General features: G+C 40.2%; 1 protein-coding gene across 4 annotated transcripts in view; it reads left to right on the plus strand.

Moving 5' to 3' along the window:
- The window catches only part of LOC109915291 (tudor domain-containing protein 5-like), a 37694-nt gene that overhangs the window by 10080 nt on the left and 5019 nt on the right, over positions 1-22595 (plus strand). For 3 of the 4 annotated variants that reach the window (XM_048609594.1, XM_048609595.1, XM_048609596.1), the window contains exons 6-16: positions 3104-3160; positions 4130-4283; positions 6286-6410; positions 7946-8148; positions 9788-10000; positions 10696-10762; positions 12121-12321; positions 12769-12951; positions 18761-18931; positions 19956-20112; positions 22257-22313. In XM_048609594.1, the coding sequence (XP_048465551.1) occupies positions 3104-3160; positions 4130-4283; positions 6286-6410; positions 7946-8148; positions 9788-10000; positions 10696-10762; positions 12121-12321; positions 12769-12951; positions 18761-18931; positions 19956-20112; positions 22257-22313 (1588 nt within the window). The remainder of the gene's footprint in view (positions 1-3103; positions 3161-4129; positions 4284-6285; positions 6411-7945; positions 8149-9787; positions 10001-10695; positions 10763-12120; positions 12322-12768; positions 12952-18760; positions 18932-19955; positions 20113-22256; positions 22314-22595) is intronic. The other variant, XM_048609597.1, reaches the window with a different exon arrangement.

Consider the following 22595-nt stretch of genomic DNA (forward strand, 5'->3'; position numbering starts at 1 on the left):
GCTGTATGACTATAAAGAGAGATTTTTTTTTTTCATTTTCTACTCGTGTGGTACTGCAGTTATTGACTTTCTAGTTCTGGCCATATTATTTAGTTTTCACCAAATAACATTCTTTGTTTTTGGCTCATTTTCCTCTTCCATTTTCAAGAAGCAACCGTTTTGTTTAGAACGTAGAACCGTACAGCACAGTACAGACCCTTTGGCCCATGATGTTGTGCGGACTTATTATCCTACACTGAGATCAAAACTAACATGCATACCCTTCATTTTACTATCCTCCATGTGCCTATCCAAGAGTCACTTAAATGCCCCTAATGTATTTGACGCTACTGTAATTCCTCCTCCCCCAACTAAATACTTTCCCATGCTGTCTACTCCTATCCCTCTCCATGACTATAGTAAAGGTCAGGGAGTTATGATCACTATCACCGAAATGCTCTCCCACCGAGAGATCTGACACCCAGCCTGGTTCGTTGCCAAGCACCAAATCCAATATGGCCTCCCTTCTAATTGGCCTATCTACATATTGAGTCAGAAATCCTTCCTGGACACACCATCAAAATCTGGTCCGTCCAAACTATTTGCACTTAGGAAGTTCCAGTCAATATTTGGGAAGTTGAAGTCACCCGTGACAACAACCCTATTACTTCTGCACCTTTCCAAAATCTGTCTCCCAATCTGTTCCTCAGTGACTCTGTTGCTACTGGGGGGGTCTATAGAAAACTCCCAATAAAGTGACTGCTCCTTTCCTGTTTCTGACTTCCACCCATACTGACTCAGCAGACAAACCCTCCTCGATGACCTCCCTTTCTGCAGCTGTGATACCATCCCTGATTAGCAATGCCATTCCCCCACCCTATTTCTTTTGAAACATCTAAACCCCAGAACATCTAACAACCATTCTTGCCCCTGTGATATCCAACTCTCCGTAATGGCCACAACATTGTAGCTCCAAGTACTGATCCATGCTCTAAGTTCATCACCCTTATTACTGACACTTCTTGCATCAAAATAGACACACTTCAACCCATCACGCTGGCTGCAACTTTGCCCTATCAACTGTCTATCCTTCCTCACAGACTCTGCATGCTGTATCTGTCTGTACACCAGCTACCCCATCCTCTGATCCATACCTCCGGTTCCCATCCCCCTGCCAAAATAGTTTAAACCCTCCCAAAGAGCTTTAGCAAATCTCCCACCCAGGATGTTGGTGCCCCTCCAGTTCAAGTGCAACCCATCCTTCTTGTACAGGTCCCACCTTCCCCAGAAGGTATCCCAATGATCCACATCTGAAGCCCACCCTTATACACAGCTATGTAGCCACATGTTGAGCTGCACTCGCTCTCTATTCCTAGCCTCACTAGCCCGTGGCACCGATAGTAACCCTGAGATTATTACTCTGCTTGTCCTTCCTTTATAGCTTCCAACCTAACTCCCTATATTCACTTTTCAGGTCCTCATCTCTTTTCCTAGTTATGTCATTGGTATCGATGTGTACCACAACTTCTGGCTGCTCACCCTCCCCCTTAAGAATTCTGTAGACTCGATCCAAGTCATCCCTGACCTTGGCACCCGGAAGGCAACATACCATCCGGGAGTCTCGTCCTGTCTGTTCCTCAAACCGTTGAATTTCCAATCACTATCGCTCTCCTATTCTCCCCCATTCCCTTCTGAGCCTCAGAGCCAGGCTCAGTGCCAGAGACCTGGCTGCTATGGCTTTCCCCTGGTAGGTCCACACACGTACACGCACACGCACACAACAGTATCCAAAGCAGTATACTTATTATTGAGGGGAACGGCCACAGGGGATCCCTGCACTGTCTGCCTATTCCCTTTCCCTCTCCTGATGGTCACCCACACCCAGCTATCTTTATCCTGTAGCTTGGGTGTGACTACCTCCATATAACTCCTCTCTATCACCTCAGCCTCCTGAATGATCCAGAGTTCATCCAGCTCCAGTTCCAGCTCCCTAACACTGTCTGTGAGGAGCTGGAGTTGGGTGCACTTCTTGCAGGTGAAGTCAGCAGGGACACTTGTGGTGACCCTTACCTCCCACATCCTGCAAGAAGAGTTGCTTGAGAAAGATTGGAGTTTAAGGTCCCTAGTTGAACAACTTATCTTGATTTGAAAGTAAACTCACTGGTATGTACTTGAGATAATATTGAGGCTACCAAAACCAAATTCTACAGTGTTGTCAATAGATAAATGGAAAGGCAGCTTGTTCAAAGCATCCAAGCTTTGGGAAGAATAATAGCTCACACACAGGCACTGGGCAGAAACTTCCCATTGACTTAGAACACCCACATTCAGTTAATTATTCAAATACTTAGTGGTGAAAAATAGGCTTTCAGAATGCTTTGGATTAGAAAGTTTAATCAGAGTACTCGAGCTTTCAAAATGCTCCCAAGAGCACACTATGTATTTAAACTTAATTAATGTTGCATTGTGATTCCATTAGAATCAAATACAAATCACAGGATATAATATTGAGCCTGCTGGCTCTTTAGCATTCCAGGTGGTACTGTGCAGCACCTTTCTGTGCATTTCTAATTAACATATTGCAGAAAGAACAGTATGGTATTGGAAAATCTTATCAAATATGCTGAACATCTGACACCTGATGATAGAAACTGAGGTGGTTGCAGTACAGAAGAAATCCGTGGTAATCAGAATCCTTAAGGGTAATAGCTGTTTGAACCCAATAAGTTATTTGCCCTTGCTCTAAGATGCATGTGAAAAGGTGCATGGACATCAGAAAACTATTTCATCAGGAATGAATGTTTAGATTGGTTTGCCCAGGCAAGTGATGAGGTTTGAGGATGTTAATTTTAAGACTTATTAGACTTAAGTGCTGCCTGGTCTGTCTCTCTGTCCCACTCTGTCATTAATTGGCTTTGATATGCATCACTTTCTTGAGCGGTTCTCTTTAACTAGAACTACAACTGATGTGAAATTTTGAATGATGTAGAGATCAATAGCCACAAGCTTAACTGACTTCAGATTAGTTCAGCCACTACTTGGGAATAAAAAGCTTTTAAAAGTATGGTGTTAGTTTAGTCCTGCGTGTGGCTTCTAATTTCATCTGTTTTTATGTCTAATTTAGACAGTAGCACAACGACCTGATGGGTTATTGGCATCCAAACTCCCTACAGAATTCAAGGTAACTCCAGGAGTCATAAGTATGTGCAGGCAAACTGTGTATTGGTACAAGAGCCACGACACATTGGGATGGATTGACCAGTTCTTTCAGTGAGGCGTATTGATGGAAATATTAAAAATAATTAGTTGAGAAGTTTGCTTGCATATGACTAACTTTCTCTGTATTTCACCGAAAATAATTGCTCAATTGTCAATGTTGCAAACACTAATGAACTATTAGGTTCTCTGGAATGTGTCCTTTTTTCCCTTAGCTTCTGATCTTTGACGTTTTTGCAATGAATTTCAACACTCCGTGCTAAATATTGTTAGGTACTGGCTGAATTATATTTTTAAAGTACATTTTAATGCTTTTAAATGGGATTCAGAGGATTTGGAAAGGAACAAAGGGGGATGTTGGTGGAATGAAATTGTCTTTTTGATCTTGGTGGTTTTGGAGCAGAGGAGCAATTCTTCTGAGAGTTTGCCAATCTGAAACCTGCCTGGGCACCTCACCTGCAGGTGTGAGCCAGCTAAATTTTTAATGTGAATGTACCAATATTAAGTGATGTACATGTGCTGAATTAAATTGTACAAATTGACGTCATTTGTCAATCGTAATGCCAGCCATTCTTAGTTTATTTCTCCTACTGTTCTACCAAATGTTAATCAATTGTTTATCACCTAGATCGCCAAACTTGATGCAAAGTAAGTCTGAATTAGCCTTATGTTTCTATTAATGGAAGTTGACAAACTCAACGTTAAATTTACACATTGAAATAGTCTTTAATGTGCAAGGGGTGAGGTAAAAAACACCTACGGGGGCAAATCTAATGTTGAATATTGCTGGTAGGCTCCAGGTGACTAAATGGTAATCTAATATTTGTTGGGAATCCACAATGTGGTTTGTATCCTGTTTAGTATGTGGTGGGTAAGCAGCTACAAATAATAGGAAATGTCTTAATCTGAAATCTGTGGCTTTCTTGACTTGCAGAATATTTTTGGAATGGAACTTCCCTTAAAGGAGTTGGGCTTCTATAGTGTGACTGAGCTTGTTGGTGCCTTGAGTGATACCCTCTATGTGGAGCGTGACTCCGTGAATCAGGATTGGCTAGTCTTTGACATCCGACACCACAAGTTGCTTCAAAGTAAAAGGCTAATAAAGTACTGTGTGTTTCTGTTTAGTCATAAGATAGCCATCTTTCAGCAAAACTAAATCCCAGAAGTTCTTTAAGGATTCCTACGGCTATAGTCATTGTTCTAAATTTGTACAGATTTGTTGTTTTTCATAAATATTTAAATTAATTTTTATTAATTCTTCTCTAACCCTCCTTTTAGCGTAGGCTTTTAGAGCGTAACATTTGAAACTACCCAGGGTTGTTATTAATAGGCTCTTGAAAACATTACAGTGTGACAAGGGGTATGATTTCCCTTCCTATATCTCCTTTGTAGAAGATGTTGGATCTTTTTGTTTGGTATTACCTTTTATATTTGCAGTGTTGATATAGTGATTTAGTGTCATTCTACCAATTGTAAGGCCCCAAAACACATGTCCAGGCAATCTCAGTTTAGTTCCTAGTGGGTCTGTGCCTGTGGCAAAATGTATGGCGCACTGACCTCTACATCGCGGAGGCCAGGCGCCAACTCTCTGACACCTTCTCCTACCGCCCCCTCAATTATGACCTGACCCCTGACCACCAAGCCATCATCTCTCAGACCATTCATAACCTCATCACCTCAGGTGACCTCCCACCCATAGCCTCCAACGTCATCCAACCCGCACTGCCAGTTTTTATCTCCTTCCCAAACTCCACAAACCTGACTGCCCCATTGTCTCTGCCTGCTCCTGCCCCCCATTTCTGAAGAAGGGTCCTGACCTAAAACATTAACTTTTCTGCTCCTCTGATGCTGCCTGGCCTGCTGTGTTCCTCTAGCTCCATACTGTGTTGTCTTTAACACTAGCATTTGCAGTTCTTGCTATCGCTGAGTTAGGAATATTGCCTCAAATTTCTAAATGTGTGGGAAAGAAAAACGGTTAATCACACTGGAATATTTTGTGCTAATCTTAAATTGAAATTCAAGCACATTGTTGGAATGAAAGGGGCGAGCGGTGGGATTGGGTGCTAAGTGGGCTATTGCTGCAGGTTACAAAGAGGATAGTGGGATTGAGACCTCAGACAGATCATAAGAATAGGAATGAATCATTCAGCCCATCTGGCTGCCTGGCTGTTCTAAATCATGTCTGAACATTTCTTGTCACTTGCCTCCACTATCTCAATATCTCTTAATGTCATTCATCTCCAGAAATCTATTGATTGAACTTGCCCCATAATTGACATTCCCCAGCCCTATGAAGTAAAGAAGCCCAAAGATTCAACACCCTCTGAAAGAAGTAGTTAGTCCTCATCTCTGCCCCTTACACTGAGAGTATGGCCTATGATTTTCGAATCACGAGCCAAGGGTAACATCTGTGTCCTTCCTGACATGTCCTGTGAGAGTTTTGTAAAGTTATTGAATGGTGGACAAGGCTTCAAAGGTCAGGTGGCTTTATCTCATTCCTGTGTGCATGATCAGAATTGATTAATGATGATCCATCAGGTTCATCCCATAGTTTTAACATTGTTGCGTCCTCTAGCTCTGTCTGGTCGTCCCTGTTGTAACCTGTAGTCGTGAAGCCTACAATTATGAAATTAAAACAATGTTGGAGAAACTCACCGACCCTGGCAGTGTCAATAGAGAGATATTCAAATATTTCAAGTCCAATATAAATTTTCAAAAAACTCTTGCTGGACTTGAAACGTTAACTCTGTTTTACCTCTCTAAAGATACTGACCAGTCTGATGAATTTCTCCAGCACTTTGTTTTTATTCATATGTAATTCGAATTCATTTGATCTATTCCCCTTTTGGAGCTAAAATATGTTACTTGCTTCTGAGTAACCTTTTCTCCGAGCTAAACCATCTTGGTAGAGCTACTGTTCAATTGTTACCTTTTTTTTAAGGTATTAATTTAGTTTCACTTTGGTACTCACTATGGTATAGGTATAGCATTGCACATACTATTGCAGGTGGGGCTGCATTATTTATAAAACAAAAGATATGAGAGTAGTATTGAAAAATATTTTTAAAATATATTTTATCCTTTTTCTAGAGCAAGCTGAGCTACAACTCAACAAAATCAATTCATTGCTGTCAGCAGACCAGGAAGGGGCAGTTATTGCAGACAGTAGGGAGCCTGAAAGGAATTTGAATCTTAAAACAATTAATGTGGAAACGGTAAAGATTTAAAATCTTTTTCAAATGAAATCTTATCTCAGCTACTTATTATTTTTGTTATTATTATTCAATTTTTAATGCCCTGGCTCTGATCCAAAACTGGGAATTTCTTGCAAGGATTGCAACAAATGCTGTTTGTCCCTGATATTACACCCATTTCTGTTGCCATTTTGGTATTATCAATTAATGTTCAAATATGTTGGCAGCTTACTTAGTAAATGTGGAAATGTTAAATGGATGTAGTAGGTAGAATGACTTGAATGTAAGAGTTATGTAACCAATAATGCCTCAAGGGTGGAGGACTACAAAATGAGTTGGTAGTTGGAAATTTCCATGCAGACTGGGGAGTAGAGGGTAAATAGCACAGTACTGCTTGTCAAAGATTTTTTTTTTTCAAAATTCCATTGAAATTATTCTGTAGAAAGTCTCCACTGTTTCAAATTCTTCTCTTCTCACAGCTGACTTTAGAGAAGAGAGCTGTCAGGAAGAGGGTATGGGACATTCTGAGGAATGCAAGGTGACAACAATGCTGAGATGGTAGAGTCTGAAAAAAAAGCTGCTGGCAGAAAGTCAGAGGGCATGAGGATTCTGCTATCTAATTGCAGTGAAGTGGAGCTTATGTTTATTTTCTCTCTGAGCTGTAATACCCAGCACCAAACATGCGCAGGAAGCTGCTGCTTTTGGGAGATGGGTTAGCTTTTTTTGAAGTGGGGAGGAAGACAGAAACTCAGTCCTCTGCTCGTAAGACTTTTGGCAACAAATTGAAAGCCCAATGAATCTTGGCATCCAGCCCCTTACATGGCTACGTTGGCTGAACATCTACCAGGGTTCAGGCCTTCCATCCGTAAGCACAGCACAGCTGTACATGCTGCACATGACAAATTTGGAAGGGAAGCTGAGGATCTTCCTTCTGCGATGTATATGCGTCATTTGATCCCTCTCCACTGTTCGGTTTATGTGTAACTGTCTGTTGATGGTTCTTCACTTTCGAGGTCTTCTGTTCTTCTTATCACTACAATCTGGCAACATGGTGGCTCATTGGTTAGCATTGCTGCCTTACAGCATCAGGAACTGGGTTCAATTCCAGCCTCAGTCTGTATGGAGTCTGCACATTTTCCCCGTGTCTGCATGGGTTTCCTCCAGGTGCTCCAGTTTCCACCCGCAGTCCAAAGATGTGCAGGTTAGGTGGATTAGCCATGCTAAGTTGCCCTGTAGTGTGCATGGATGTCTAGGCTAGGTGGGTTAGCCATGGGAAATGTGGTGTTACAGGGTTGGGGGTGGGTCTGGGTGGGGATGCTCTTCAGAGAGTCAGTTTGGATCCAATGGGCCGAATAGCCTGTTTCCACACTGTAGGGATTCTATGATTTAGAATGACAAGTAAATGCATGGTAAGCATCACCTGCAGTTACCCTCCAAACCACTTCCCATCCAGTTAAAGATGAACATGTCAGTAGGATAAGGCAAAATCTATGAAAACTGGTCCATGAAATGAAGAGAATAAGCCTTGCTTTACAATTTGTTGTCCTATTATACAGGTTGCAAAGGTATCATATCCACCAGAAATTGAGATTCCACCAGATGCCATACAAGATGGAAATCTCTACAAGCTACCAGAGCTAGAGGAAAATTCCTTTGTCTGTGTGTTTGTAGAAAGCGTGACTTCACCCAGCCAGTTTTATATCCGTTTCTATGGGGATTTCACTTCAATGATGCTCGAAGATCTGATGATTGAGATGAGGTACAGACTTCTTAAAAACCCATTGGGCTAGATTTTGCCACAAAGTTCAGGACTGCGATGTTGAAACCAAAAGGGGGTCTCGAGTCTGTACTTGCCAGCATTGAGGACTGCTCAGCAATTTTTTTGTCATTGGCCATTGCTACTTTGTTGCCTTAATAAGCACAGTGGGCAAGGCCTCTGCTGCAAACCCAATCAGAGAGATGGCAACTTTGGAGCCTCATAGAGAGAAGTGGACACTACTGCAGTAGGATGATTACCACAATGGTGTCTAAACATTTGAGCTGTAAAGCATTGTAAAAGTAAACAATCTAGCCTGGCAAGTCCAGAAAGGATTCTCCTCTTGAGGTTTCATGCTTGTGCCACCATTAATGGAGTGTGGAAACCACTTAACTCTGATAACCCTGCCACTTGCTGCATAGACACCACCTTGGTTAAACTGGTAACCTTCACACGCAGTGGGAGGATTAGCTGGTACTGGCTGTAAGATGCCAGTAAGGCTGCAATAATTACCCTAATTGGTGCTTTCACAAGCTGCTTGCTCCACAGAGACAGGAAGCCATCAACACATGCTTTCATTCTTCTTTTTAATGTTAACCTAAGACAGAAACAGAAAATATAAATTATCCCCTAAACTCCCCATTCTAATGAAAGGTTTATCGTTGACTTTCTGAACCATAATTAAAATGCAAATGTCAATTGCTTTGAGAACTACTGAACAGAGACACCATGATTGGAGAGTTATGTTTTTTTTTAATCTTTTTCCTGTGTAAATCATTGAACAACGTTGCAAAAGGAGTCCGGAATTAAGTTTTGTTTTCTGTCACAGTAGAGATGCACTTAATGCATTAAGTAGTTCTGGTAGATCCTGTGTGACCTTGTTATTTGTTTCCTCTATGTCAACAAGCTTAGGGAATACTGGGTCCAAATCAAGATCAAGACTTTCCTAGTACTTTGACTTTTCACAAAAGTCAAGTTAGAGGGTAAATGGCAATGTACTGAGGTGAGTATAGTGCAAATAAAAACTGAAAGAACTGCAGATGCTGTAAATCGGAAACAAAAACAGAATTTGCTGGAAAAGCTCAGCAGGTTTAGCAGCATCTGTGAAGAAAATTGGCGCTAACGTTTTGGGCCCGGTGACCCTTCCTCAGTCTTGAGGAAGGGTAACCAGACCCAAAACATTAACTTCTTCACAGATGCTGCCAGACCTCCTGAGCTTTTCCAGTAACTTCTGTTTTATTCCTGTTTATAGTGCAAATCTGAATGGGTAACCCTGTCACTCCTGACTGGCAAATACGCATGTTTTACAGGTGAGCAACATATACTAAAACATTAAGGCCACTCCTTTTGCTTTGGGAAAGGGCCAGATAGTCAAACACTTCTTTGCATTTCATGTAGCTGTTTTCCAAGCATTTCCTTCCATTGTTATCTACAGGAAAGGTAAGAGGAGAGCTCAATCTCATTTTAATCCTAACAGAATAGATTCTGGCCTCCTTGTTTGTATATAAGTTCACAGTTAAGTAGATCTTGACTTTGTGGATGCATTTAAAAGTTCAAGCCGAGCAGGACTGGAAATTTCATAAATGATTGTTCTAAACAGACATTGTTGGGCTAGGTATTAATTGTCGTTTTACCTTTTCAGACGTTGCTATTCTTATGAGGAAGTCTCTGAACGTTATGTGATGCCAGATTCATTTATCCAACCAGGACAAGTGTGTTGTGTGCGGAACCCTGATGATGTGTGGTGGTATCGTGTCATTATCCATCGGGTGCTGGATGAAAAACTAGTGGAGGTGTACTATGTTGACTTTGGAGATGTTTCTCCTGTGGAAAGATCTAGACTAAGATTCCTCAAGTAAGCATTTTTTTTTTAGTGTGGTTTTATGTCCTGCATTTGTTTGGGGTTCTGCACATCTCCAGTCTGAATGATGTGAGAAATCCAGTTTTACATTAGAGAATGAAGTTACATGCACAATTTGCAGTCTTGCTGTACTGGCCAGTGAGTGTTCATGTTGAGTATCCAAAGAAACCACTACCTAACATGATCCGTGAGGAGTAGGAACCATTGTTTGTAGGGAACAAAATCAATGGGAAAGTTTTTAATACAAGTCCATAAATCTCCATGTGTAAGAATATACAGATTAGGAGCAGGAGTAGTCTTTTCAGCCCCTCAGACCTGCCTGCCATTTGACAAGGTCATGGCTGATCTGATCATGGCCTGACTCCACATTTCTGCCTAAACCCTAAATACTTTGACTTAGTTTTTGGTAAAACTGGTTCAAGTCTTAAAGTTGTGTCATTGTGATTCAAATAGGTGTAGCTTTGCTTGAACCTGAGCTCAGTGTATGTCTCCAGATACCATGTACTGAAATAACCTTCCATCAATGAATTTGTATAATGTGGGCATGAGATGCATTGGCCATTTGTAAACCATATACAGAGCTTACAAACATGAGTAGTATTTTGTGATCTCAACAGGTTTTTTCAATCTATGTCTTGAAAGCCAAACACCTGTAAAGATTCATAAATATTTTCTCTTGTTTTCCTTAGATGTTGTCATTCAAAGCTTCCCGCCCAAGGGATTCCATCAACACTTATGTGGCTACAACCATCTGAGGTAGAGAAAAGGCCATTGTGATTTGAATCAACTTTGCAGATGTTTTAAAATTGAAACCCACTGAAATTTCTTTTGGACCAGTTACAATGGGCTTTATTTAAAGGCAAAGTTCCAAATTTATGGATCACTGGTTTCATTCCAATTGTACATTTCCATAGCAGATTACGTCAAAATCTACTTTTCTGCTGAAGTTGAAGTCCACTCTCCACCAATTGATAATGCTGGATTGACCATTGTCATTTTCCACGATTATCCGAAATGTTATGATACAATGATCACTATCTTCTAAATGCTCTCCCACTGTCATTTGTCACTTACACACTTATGATGGGAACTGGGAATTTGAGTGGTCTGTGTCCAGATTAATATTTTTGAATATAAATTTGTTTCATCAGTTCATTCACAAGAATACTTTGACTTTGAAGTATATGCTGCGTTTTTGTGGAGAAATACAATTTAGCATTCTCTTTCTGGTATCTTATGTTATTACTTATGAAGGGTTAGCAGATACACTTTTCTAATGATAGGGATATCATTAATGTATAATAAACTATTCTATAGCCTTCAGCTGTAGTGATACTGTGCTCTGAAAGGAAGCACCCCTGTCATTGCAGACTCAATGGGCTGAATGACCTCCTTCTGTTCCCACATCCTATTGTCTTGAATTCTCACCCTCGAATTCAGTAAGTTCTGTTACCTGTGCGTGATTGTACATATACTGGCTGTCTTTTTTTAATCCTTACTTCTGGCCAACTCCTTTTGTAAGTCTCCCCTTTGTTCCTATTTTTGTGTGTCACTTTACTGTCAACGATTGCCTGAACCAGGATGAATGAATAAATGGAGCTCCAACAGGGAGGAACAGTGTGGGTACTGCATCTCTTGGGAGTAGCCTGGGTGGACCCATGTCTTTTTTTTTAAAGAAAGATTCTTAAGTTCTGGAACTAAACATTTTCACTTTTTTTTAATGGTTCGTTTGAACAACATATTTGATAACAAAACCCAATGACTCAAGCTCAAAACTCTCCTTGAATAACGTCACCAAAAAAGTAGTTTATTTCATGCTGTGTGGACAATTGTCTACAATTTCACCATAATCATGACTGCTCTTAATGTGAATGAATTTCAAATTTGAAAGTTAACGTTCTTCCTGCATTAACATTGAATTGTATTTGTGTGTCAGTTTGGTTTATCAATTATTTGCTTTGTTTTTCCTCTTAATATTTTGTCATTCAAATATTTGAAAATCGAATCAATTAAGTCCTTGTTTCAACAGGTTACATTTCTTTGCCCTAAGATGTGACACCTGTGAATTGTGATGCAGCATTTCATTGTAGAGTTTAATTCTCCCTTTTTGACAGGATGATTGGAGCATTGCTGCCAAAAATCAGTTCCTGAGATTCTGTGGAAAACAACCACTGGTGGCACTGATTTGTGGATATGTTGAGGATGTGCTGCATTTATTCCTTTGTGATACTTCTACTGATGAAGATATTTACATTAATGATGTCCTTAAGAAAGCAGGCCATGCCGTACCCTGTCTCTCAAACGATGCCTCTAAGGTACAGTCAAGTGCCAATGTAGCAAGCACATTGCCATTTATTGTCTTCAAATGTTCCAGCTGTTTGAAATGGCCCTTTTTAATTCCACTGATCCATGTGTCATTTTTTTTGTCTGAAATGGTGATCAGTGGGCTTTTTGGATCTTGTTGCTGTTTGTCCTGATGCTGGGGGAGGAAATGAGGCAGCATCCTGGCTCTTATGTGGTATCCTTGCCTCAACATGGCAAATCAGATGTTTTCAGAGAGCAAACAATTTTGCTTGTTTTAAAAAAAAAACAAACTGGAACAAAACATGGGTCATTGTACTCATTTTAAAATTAGTGGACAGAGACAGAAATAAACTTAGAAATTAACGAGCAAGAAAGTCCTTTTTACCAGCTTTCATTATATCTTGGTTGATCTCAAATAAGCTACAGAATGTTTAATTTTTTTCTGGCTTTGGTTTTAGGCATTTGAGGAGTTTAATCCAGCTGCCTTGTATTTGAAATCAAAGCCAGTTTCTGTGAAGGAGATATCATCAAAAGTTAAGGCATGTCCAACAGCTCCACTTGACAGGAAACTCAATTCCAGTACAGCAGAGGAGAGTGACAAAAAATCAGACCTCCCAATATGTGGAGATAACAATGAAGAGGTGAGCTAATCTTCATTGTGTTGTGAAATCTTTAGTTTGACTGTTAAAGTAACAGTCTCTCAAACCAAGTCAAGACCACATGTGTTATTCAGGTTTGCAGGCAGATAGGTAAATGTACCTAGGTAGGGGCGACTGGAGGGACCATGGAGAGAGGATGCTTTTGAGATTAGAGGAGGTGCAAGTGGGGTGAAAAAATAATCTGAAGGCACATGACCAGGCTTGGAACCATATCTGGTGAAATGACCAGAGAAAGAGGAAAAAGTTGGGGAATGGAGGCGAGAGAAATATGAAGAGGAAAGGATTGATTGGCTTTCTGAGAGCTAAGATTCCTCCATGGGAAAGGAAGGGCCTGTGTGTGTGTGTGCTCGCGCACACGCACACACACGCACGCACACGCACACACACACAGGAAATGGAAGAGAAGTTTTCTTCCAGGATGGGTAATTACAAAGGGTATGTTGCGGATGGAATTGAGTGTTTTATAGCAAAAGATTGTCAGAGCGTTGAGTTCAGGAGTTGGGACATAATGTTGTGACTGTACAAGGCATTGGTAAGGCCACTTTTGGAGTACTGCGTATAATTCTGGTTTCTGTGCTATTGGAACAATGTTATTAAATTGGAAAGAGTTCAAAACAAATTGGAGGCTTTGAGTTAAGTGGATAGGCTGGGACTTTTTTCCCCTGGAGTGTTGGAGGCTGAGGGGTGACATTGTAGAGGTTTATAAAATCATGAGGGGCATAGATAAGGTCTCTTCTCCAGGGTTGGGGAGTCCAAAACTAGGAGGCACAGGTTTGGGTGAAAGGGGAAAGATTTAAAGGGGACTTGAGGGGCAATTTCTTCACATAGGGTCATGCACATATGGGATGAGCTGCCAGAGGAAGTGATAGAGGCTAGTACAATTACAACATTTAAAAAATATACAGGTACGTGGATAGGAAGAGTTTAGAGGGATAAGGGCCGAACACAGGCAAATGGGACTGGTTCAGTTTAGGAAACTAGTGAATGACATGAACAAGTTGGACCTAAGGGCCTGTTTCTGTGCTATGACTGTATGATTCAATACGATTGTAAGAGTTCTTTTTTGATATATATAAGGTAAGAGAGACACAAGAGTGGACACTGGGCCCCTGGGAAATCAGGCTGGAGAAGTAATAATGGGGAATAAAGAAATAGCAGAGCAACTGAATAGGTACTTTGCATCAATCTTCACGGTGGAAGACACCAAGGTTCCAGAACCTTGAGGTTCAGGGGTCAGAAGTGAATGTAGTGGCCTTCACTAAGAAGAGGTGCTGGGGAAGCTGAAAGGTCTGAAGATGGATAAATCACCTGGAACGGATGGACTATGATCCAGAGTGCTGAAGGAGATAGCTGAGGAGATTATGGAGGCATTGATGGTGATCTTTCTGGAATCACTAGAGTCAAGGAGGGTTCCAAAGATTTGGAAAATGGACAGTGTAACACCCCTGTTCAAGAAGACCAGGTGGCAGAAGATGGGAAATTTATATGCCAGTTAGCCTGACCTTGGATGTTGGTAAGATTTTAGACTCCATTATTAAGGATGAGATTGCAGAGTACTTGGAATTGTATAGTAAAATATGGTCAAGTCAGCATGGCTGCATCATGAGGATGTAATGCCTGATAAGTCTGTTAGAATTCTAATGCGTAAGTTAGACAAAGGAGAGCCAATGGACATGGTCCACTTGGATTTCCAGAAGGCCTTTGACAAGATTATACACAGGGTCTTATCTTATTTAACAGTCTCCTATGATGTTAGGGGCAAGTAACTGGCATCGATAGGGGATTGGCTGACTGGCAGAAGGCATGGGATAATGGGGTCTTTTTCAGATGGCAGCTGGTGATTAGTGGAGTCCCGCAGGGACCACAACTATACACATTATACATTAATGATTTGGACGAAGGAACTGAAAGGCATTGTTGCTAAGTTTGCAGGTGGCACAGAGGTGGAGGGCCAGGTAGTATTGAGGATGTTGGGAAGCTACAGAAGGACTTGGACAGGCTAATGAGAATTGCCAAAGAATTGGCAGCTGAAATGCAATTTGGGAAAATGTGAGGTTATGCATTTTAGTAGGAAGAATAGAGATGTAGACTCTTTTCTAAGCAAGAAAAGGCTTCAAAACCTGAAGCACAAACGGACTTAAGAGAATCCTGAACTAGGACTGCTATGGTTAACATGCACGTTCAGCTGGCAAATGCAATGCTAGCATGCATTTCAGGTGGATGAGAATACAAGAACGGGGATGTACTGCTGAAGCTGTATAAGGCACTGTCAGACCATTCTTGAAATATTGAGCAGTTTTGGCACCCGTATCTAAGGAAGGATGTGCTGGCATTGGAGGGGGTCCAAAGGAGATTTACAAGAATGATCCTGGGGATGAAGGGCTTGTCATATGAGCAGCGGTTGAGGATTGTGGATCTGTACTTGCTGTAGTTCAGAAGGATGAATGGGAATCTCACTTAAGCTTACAGAATACTAAGAGGCCTGGGTAGAGTGGATATAGAGATGATGTTTCCACTAGTAGGAGAGACTAGGACCCAAGGGAACAGGGTCAGATTGAAGGGACGACCCTTTAAAACTGAGATGAGGAGGAATGTCTTCAGTCAAAGGGTGGTGAATCTGTGGAACTCATTGCCGCAGAAGGCTATGGAGGCCAGGTTACTGACTGCATTTAAGACAGAGATAGGTTCTTGATTAGTAAAGGCTATGGGGAGAAGGCAGGCGAATGGGGTTGAAAAGCGTATTGGCTATCGAATTGATGGTCCAACTGGCTTAATTGTGCTCCTGTATCTTATGGTCTTATACACTTAGACCAGACATGAAATTGAAATTCTGAAATGTTCTGAAATTTCTTCCTGCTCAATTACTGTCCATGGAGTGAAGGGAAACCTAAAGTTGTAACCTACAAATTCCTTTATAACATCTTCAAATAACTCAAAGAAATAAAACTATTCTTACTAATTTTGCAAAGGAAAAATCTGATTTTAAAGCTTAAACAGTGTTTGGATTGTACACCGTAGCAATATAAAATATGCCCAAAATACCTTACACAGTTTCTGCTTTCAACAAGCACATGTACACTGACAAGAAGAAGCTTCTTGTGAGTCTTATAGAAAGGGCTCCTGAAAGGCTTTGAAGGTTTGGGTGAACCATTCAACAACAGGGCCACTGTTTCTAAGCTTGTGACAAGTGGCACTGTGAATGCCCCCAGCCTACCTTGGAGACAGAATGGGAAGAATTCAGTGTGGTTGGGCAAGTTGAATACTTGGCAGATGCCTTATAATGCAAATAACTGTGAGGGTCACCACTATGGTAGTAACGGCAGGAAGAATTAGATTGGGAACAGGAGAGGTGCAAAGAAACCCAGACATCCTCATATACCAGTCACTGCAAGTAAGTGTCCAGGTGCAGCAGTGATGAAAAAGACAAATGATTTGCTGACCTTCATTGTGTGAGAATTCAATACAGGGACAAGGATATCTTGTGACAGTTTTACAGGGCATTGTTAAGACTTCACCTGGAGAATTGTGTGCAGTTTTGGTCTCCATATCTGAGAAATGATGTAATGTCTATGGAGGGAGTGAAAGAAAGATCTACCAGACTGATGTACGAAGAAAGACTGGATTGGTTAGGACTACGTTGACTGGGGTTTAGAAGAATGAATGGGGGATCTCATAGAAACCTATAAAATTCTAACAGGACCAGACAGGGTAAACGCAGCAAAGATCGGTACTGGGTCCACTTTTGTTTGTATTTGTACAAATTATTTGGATGAAAGTATAGGAGGCATGGTTAAAAGGTCTGCCGATGACACCAAAATTGGTGTATGGTGGATAGTGAAGTAGGTTATCTGAGATTACAAAGAGATTTTTATCAGTTGGGTCAGATGGAGTTTAATTTGGATAAATGTGAGATATTGCATTTGGTAAAACAAATAAGGGCAGGAATTATTCAGTTAATGATAGGGCCCTGGGTAGTGGTGTTGAACAGAGAGACTAGGGGTCTAGGTGCATAATTTTTTTTGAAATTTTTGTCACAGGTAGACAGGGTGATTATTTTAGCATGCTTACTTTAGTTGCTCGGATCTTTGCGTATAGGAGTTGGGACATCATTGAGGTTGTACAGGACATTGGTGAGGTCTCATCTGGAGTGCCGTGTGCACTTCTGGTACCATTCTATAGGAAGAATATTATTAAATTGGAGAGGGTTCAGAAAAGATTTACCAGGACGCTGCTGGAACTGGATGGTTTGACACATGGATAGACTTGGACTTTTTTCACTGAAGTGTAGGAAATTCAGGGGTGACCTCATAGAGGTTTATAAAATCACGAGGGGCATAGATAAGGTGAATAGCAAAAGTCTTTTCTCAAGGGTGGGGGAGTTCAAAACTAGGGGGCATGTTTTTAAGATGAGAGGAGAAAGTTTTAAAAAAGGACATGGGATCAACGTTTTTTACACAGTGGTTTGTGTGTGGAATGAACTGCCAGAGGAAGTGGTAGATGCAGGTACAGTTACAGTACTTAAAAGACATTTGGATAAGTACATGAATGGAAAAGTTTTGATAGATACGGGTCAAAGGCAGGCAAGTGGAACTAGTTTAGTTTGGGAACATGGTCAGCATGGACTAGTTGGACTGAAGGGTCTGTTTCTATGCTGGATGACTCTGACTCTGTTCTCCATGACTGAGGAGTCCAAAGACCTGTGGTAGACTGTTTAGGACTGAGATGGGGAGAAATGCCTTCATCCAGAATGTGGTGAGCCTGTGTAATTCTCTACCATAGAAACTGGTTCAGGCCAAAAGAATTGAATGTTTTCAATAAAGAATTTAGATACAGTATTTGCGTCTAAAAGAATCAAAGGGTATGGGGAGAAGGCAGCAAAAGGGTACTGAGGTGGATGGTCAGCCATCATCAAATTGAATGGTGGAGCAGGTTCAAAGCTGAATGACCTTCTGCTTTTATTTTCTGTGTTCTGTGATTCATTGCAAGGCAAGTATGACAGAAGAACATAATGTAAATCCTGCTTTAATACCAGATTTCCTATTCTTGACCTGTAGCATCCCAATGAGAAAATTTCCTTTTCTAGCCACTGACAGAAGTATGCAGATAGAATAACTCATTTCCTCCTCTGAAGGGTTTTGGACAGGAAGAGGAAGTATTTCTAACCACAGATGATTCTACCTGATCACTAAATAGATGGAACAACAAATTTCTCATGACTGCAATACCTTGAAACTAGAAATTAATGATCCATTCCTTTCTAATAACAACACACATACAATTAGGATTTCAAGACAAGGGGGCATATTTTTAAGGTGAGAGGAGAGAGATTTTAAAAAAGACATGAGGGGCAATTTTTGTACAGAGTGGTTCGCGTGTGGAATGAAATTCCTGAGGAAGTGGTGGATGCAGGCACAGTTACGACATCTAAAAGACACTTAGATAATTACATGAGTAAGAAATGTTTGGAGGAATATGGGCCAGGAGCAGGCAGTTGGGACTAGTATAGTTGGGATTATGGTTGGCATGGACTGGTTGGACCAAAGGGTCTGTTTCTGTGCTGTATGATTGTATGACTCTATAACCAATCCATCAGGCCTTGACCTCCGTAATGATCATATGAAAATGATAGACATATTATTCTTTGTCAGCTTTAATAATGGGACACTTTATTCTATAATGTTGACTACTCACCACATTGCCTTAATTACGAATGTCATTCGCCACCCATTACAGTCATGTATAATTCTGTAATCTCACACAGCCTTTAATAGAGTGATAATTTCTTTCACAGGATTTTGAATCAATAACCTATGACTTGCCATATTTGGAGCCATATCCATTTTGCACTGTTACTCCAGTTCAAGACAATTGTAAATCTTTGAAGATGTCTGTATTGGAAGTATCTGAAGAAGTTGAATATAATGAGCTCCCAGCACTAGAGGTGGTGGAGGAGGAAAAGCTAGTATGTATTATCGGAAATCAGAATTGATTACTCTAAATCTGATAATCAACAAAAAACTTGTGTACGCTATTACAAAATGAGCTCAATGTGGTGTGCCAGCAGAGGTAACTGGTTTCTGTTTGTCACAAGGCATTTTACATGCCCAGATGTTTTAAAAAAAACAGATTTTGTAGCACTGAAGCATATTTGCAAATGATGTAAAAAGCATTGTAGAGTTGGAAAAATCTGCTTCTAACATGGTGTTAATAGGTTTCTGCCAGTGGGACAATATTTTATTATTTGCCCAAGATGAATTTCCTAGGTTTGATTATCCCTTTTACTGGTTGTTCTGTCTGTGCTACTCTCACTGACTGTGAAGCTGCTTCTGGTTTGGTAGAAAATCCTGTCCCCCTAGTATTCATGCCACCCGATTCACAAGTCCCAATCTGTTCAACACCAAATCTTTGTTAAAGTAATAATAACAAAGAAAAGGTTATTTTTAATATATTGTTGCTCTAAATCGAAGAATATGACCTCCAATAATTCCATCTCCAAAGTGAGATTGAACTGAGTGAGCAACTTACTACATTTGCAACCATATCAGAAATTATGACACTCAACCTGACATATTTAGCATGAGGTAGATTGTTATTGTACTACTTAGATTTGAGCAGAACATTGCACTTCCCAAAAGTTGATCTCAAAAATTGTTGGTGGAATTAGGTTCCTTAGTTTTCTGTTGGGATGCTGCTTCTAGTTATTTGGATAAGATGAAGGTGCTAGAATTGGGCAGACTTTGAAGACAACGAAGATCATTTGGCTTCACATTCCAAATTCTTCAAATTCAGATGATGCTTTCTGTTTCTAATGCTGAAATATTTTAGATTGAATAATGGTTTCTGCACCTGAAGTGGGGAGTAATGTTATAACTTTGTAATACCAAATATCTCTGGACACACTGGTTCAATCACTGTACTTAATCTTGATGATGTGATCAAAGTTTACCTTGTGTTTGTCTTGTTATTGACTGTGTATATAATTCTAGCAGGAGCTGTGCTGTGAATCATTGAACAGCATGGATCATCTGCAAAATCCAGAGACCAAGTTAAAAACTCAGGATGAGTTCTATATCTCTATAATTGATACTAAGCATTCTGCAGAGTCAGGCAATACAGAAATTCCAAGTGTTTATGACAAGCCTGGTGAGTAGAGCAATGTACTATTGAGATTGGAGAATTGGATATTTCTGAAATGTTTTTTATTTGAGAGATGAAATATACAGGTGTGTATTTTTTTTTAGAATTTAACTATTATTGTATTACCTCCAAGATAGCTGAGCCCCATAGTGTGAAAGAGAGGACTGATCATCAGCAAGATAAAATCGCCACTACTGGATGCTGTGCAATCACATAACATTTTGTAATAATTTTCAACTTCTTCACAATGCGCTTTGCAACTCTCCCAACTTGGCTGAGTTGGTAAAGACACTGGTAAATATGGAAGTGGACCATAATAGACGAGAGAGTGCATGTCAGATGGCTTGTGTGCTGCTGAGTTGTCTGATCTGAACTGGAATTATTAGAACTGGAGTATTAGAGCTTGATTTTGATATGCTTGCAATATAAAGGATAAAAATTGACCCTGAATCCTGTTTCTGTCTGCTATATAATGATGTTGGAAAGTACACATGTATGCAGATGTTGGATAAGATCTGCCTTGGCTTTGGTGATCACGTCAGAGTCACATACAGCACAGATACAGATGCTTTGGTCTAACCAGCCCATGCCGAACATAAACCCAAAATAATCTAGTCCCATCTGCCTGCTCCTGGCCCATATTCCTCCAAACCTTTCCAATTCATAAATTATCCAAATGTCTTTTAAACGTTGTAATTGTACCTGCATATATCACTTCCTCAGGAAGTTCATTCCATATACAAACCACACTCTATAAAATATTTGCTCCTTGTGTCATTTTAAATCTTTCTCCTCTCGCCTTAATGTGTCCCTTAGTCTTGAAATACCCCACCCTAGGGAAAAGACAACTGCCGTTATTCCTACCTGCACCCTCATTATTTTATAAACTTCTATAAGGTCACCTCTCAACCTCCTACACTCATGTGAACAAAGCCCCAGCCTATCCAGCCTTCTTTATAACTCACATGTTCCACATCTTGGGAAATATGGTCTAGATTTGCAATGAGGATCAACCGCTTGGGCTGGGTATTGTAGCACTCTTAGTGACAGTTGAACAATGCTGCCGAATGGTTAGAAAATAGATAAAATGAAAGATTTGTATTTCTGGAGAAAGATTTTACTTTACAAATGGTGTTGTTGCAATAATGTTTTAGATTTTTTCATATTCTATTGAAAATACTTGTCTCAAGAACTGATGGGGCTAGGTTTGCATTTAGTTATGCAGTCCTTAATTTGTAATGTTCAATAATAAATCTCCTCTTTACAGAGAAAGATTGAATTGTGATGAAAGGTTGTTGCTTTTTCAAATAATTTCAAGTTCCTAATGGACTCTTCAAAATATGTAATTTAGTCTGTGTTGGAGAGGCTTTTTTTTCTTGTATCAGTGTCAATTCAAATTTTAATTTGCTTTCCAAGGATGCGGTTGTGGTACTGGTATTTTGTGTAAAACAATGAACTATTGTCCTGTCAAGATAGCTTGAGTTATTTGGGGAAAATATTTGGATGGTGAGCACAAGTTAAAACTGGCATTTTTGTTTTGTGCTGAACTTGGTAAAGTTAGTTGAAATTTACAGCTTATCTTTTCAGGCCGGTTTACAGCTCCTTTTGCGCAGCTCCTGAACAGTAAATGGCTGAACATCCAGTTGAAGAGGACTTTTCTGCACTTATCAATATAACTGCTAATTTGTGTACTGCAGCCCTTGTGTTTGATTGAAGTGCCATATTTGCCATCAGATGAAGTAATTTGATGAACAGTCTGCATCAGCAGGAATAATCTGTGAAACATGACGATAGAGGACTGAGACAGAACTATCCACATTTCGTCTGAGATACTTGAATTATTCATCAATTGCTGTTAACAACTAGGAATTCTTCACATCCTAGATAATCGTTAAGATATCAGTGAAGTTTGAGTACTTTTCCACTGATGGACAAAGTTGCCATTGTATTGTCAATACATGTTACTCTTTTTGGCCTAAAATAAAATAAAAATCCCTCAAGATCGAAGTATTGGACAATGTCATGTGACCAATTTTTGTATTTAGATTAGAACTTTTTTTTAAAATTTGTAAAACATTCGGGATGTTTTAATGCTGTATTTTAATAATCTTGGCTGATCATCCATTTGTTGTTGTTTGTTCGTATTTCAGGTGAAAAATTCAAACCAGAGAATATTCAGCCCTTTGTGAAAACAGATACCAAAAAAGGTAAATATTTGAAATGTTGGGTACAACTGTTTAATTGCACTTTCACTTTGGATTAACTGAGAATCTAACTCCCCTTTGGATATACCTGCTCTTCTGAAAATGTTTTCCATTCCATACAGTCCCCACTCTTGAACAAGTCACTTGACCGACAAGAGAATGAGTTGGAGGATGGGCTGTTCTTTAAGCTGCCTCTCCTGAATAGGAGATAGTAGGAACTGCAGATGCTGGAGAATCCGAGACAACAAGGTGCAGGGCTGGATGAACACAGCAGGCCAAGCAGCA

This window comes from Rhincodon typus, chromosome 21, assembly GCF_021869965.1.
Source record: "Rhincodon typus isolate 14 chromosome 21, sRhiTyp1.1, whole genome shotgun sequence".
Classification (NCBI taxonomy): domain Eukaryota; kingdom Metazoa; phylum Chordata; class Chondrichthyes; order Orectolobiformes; family Rhincodontidae; genus Rhincodon; species Rhincodon typus.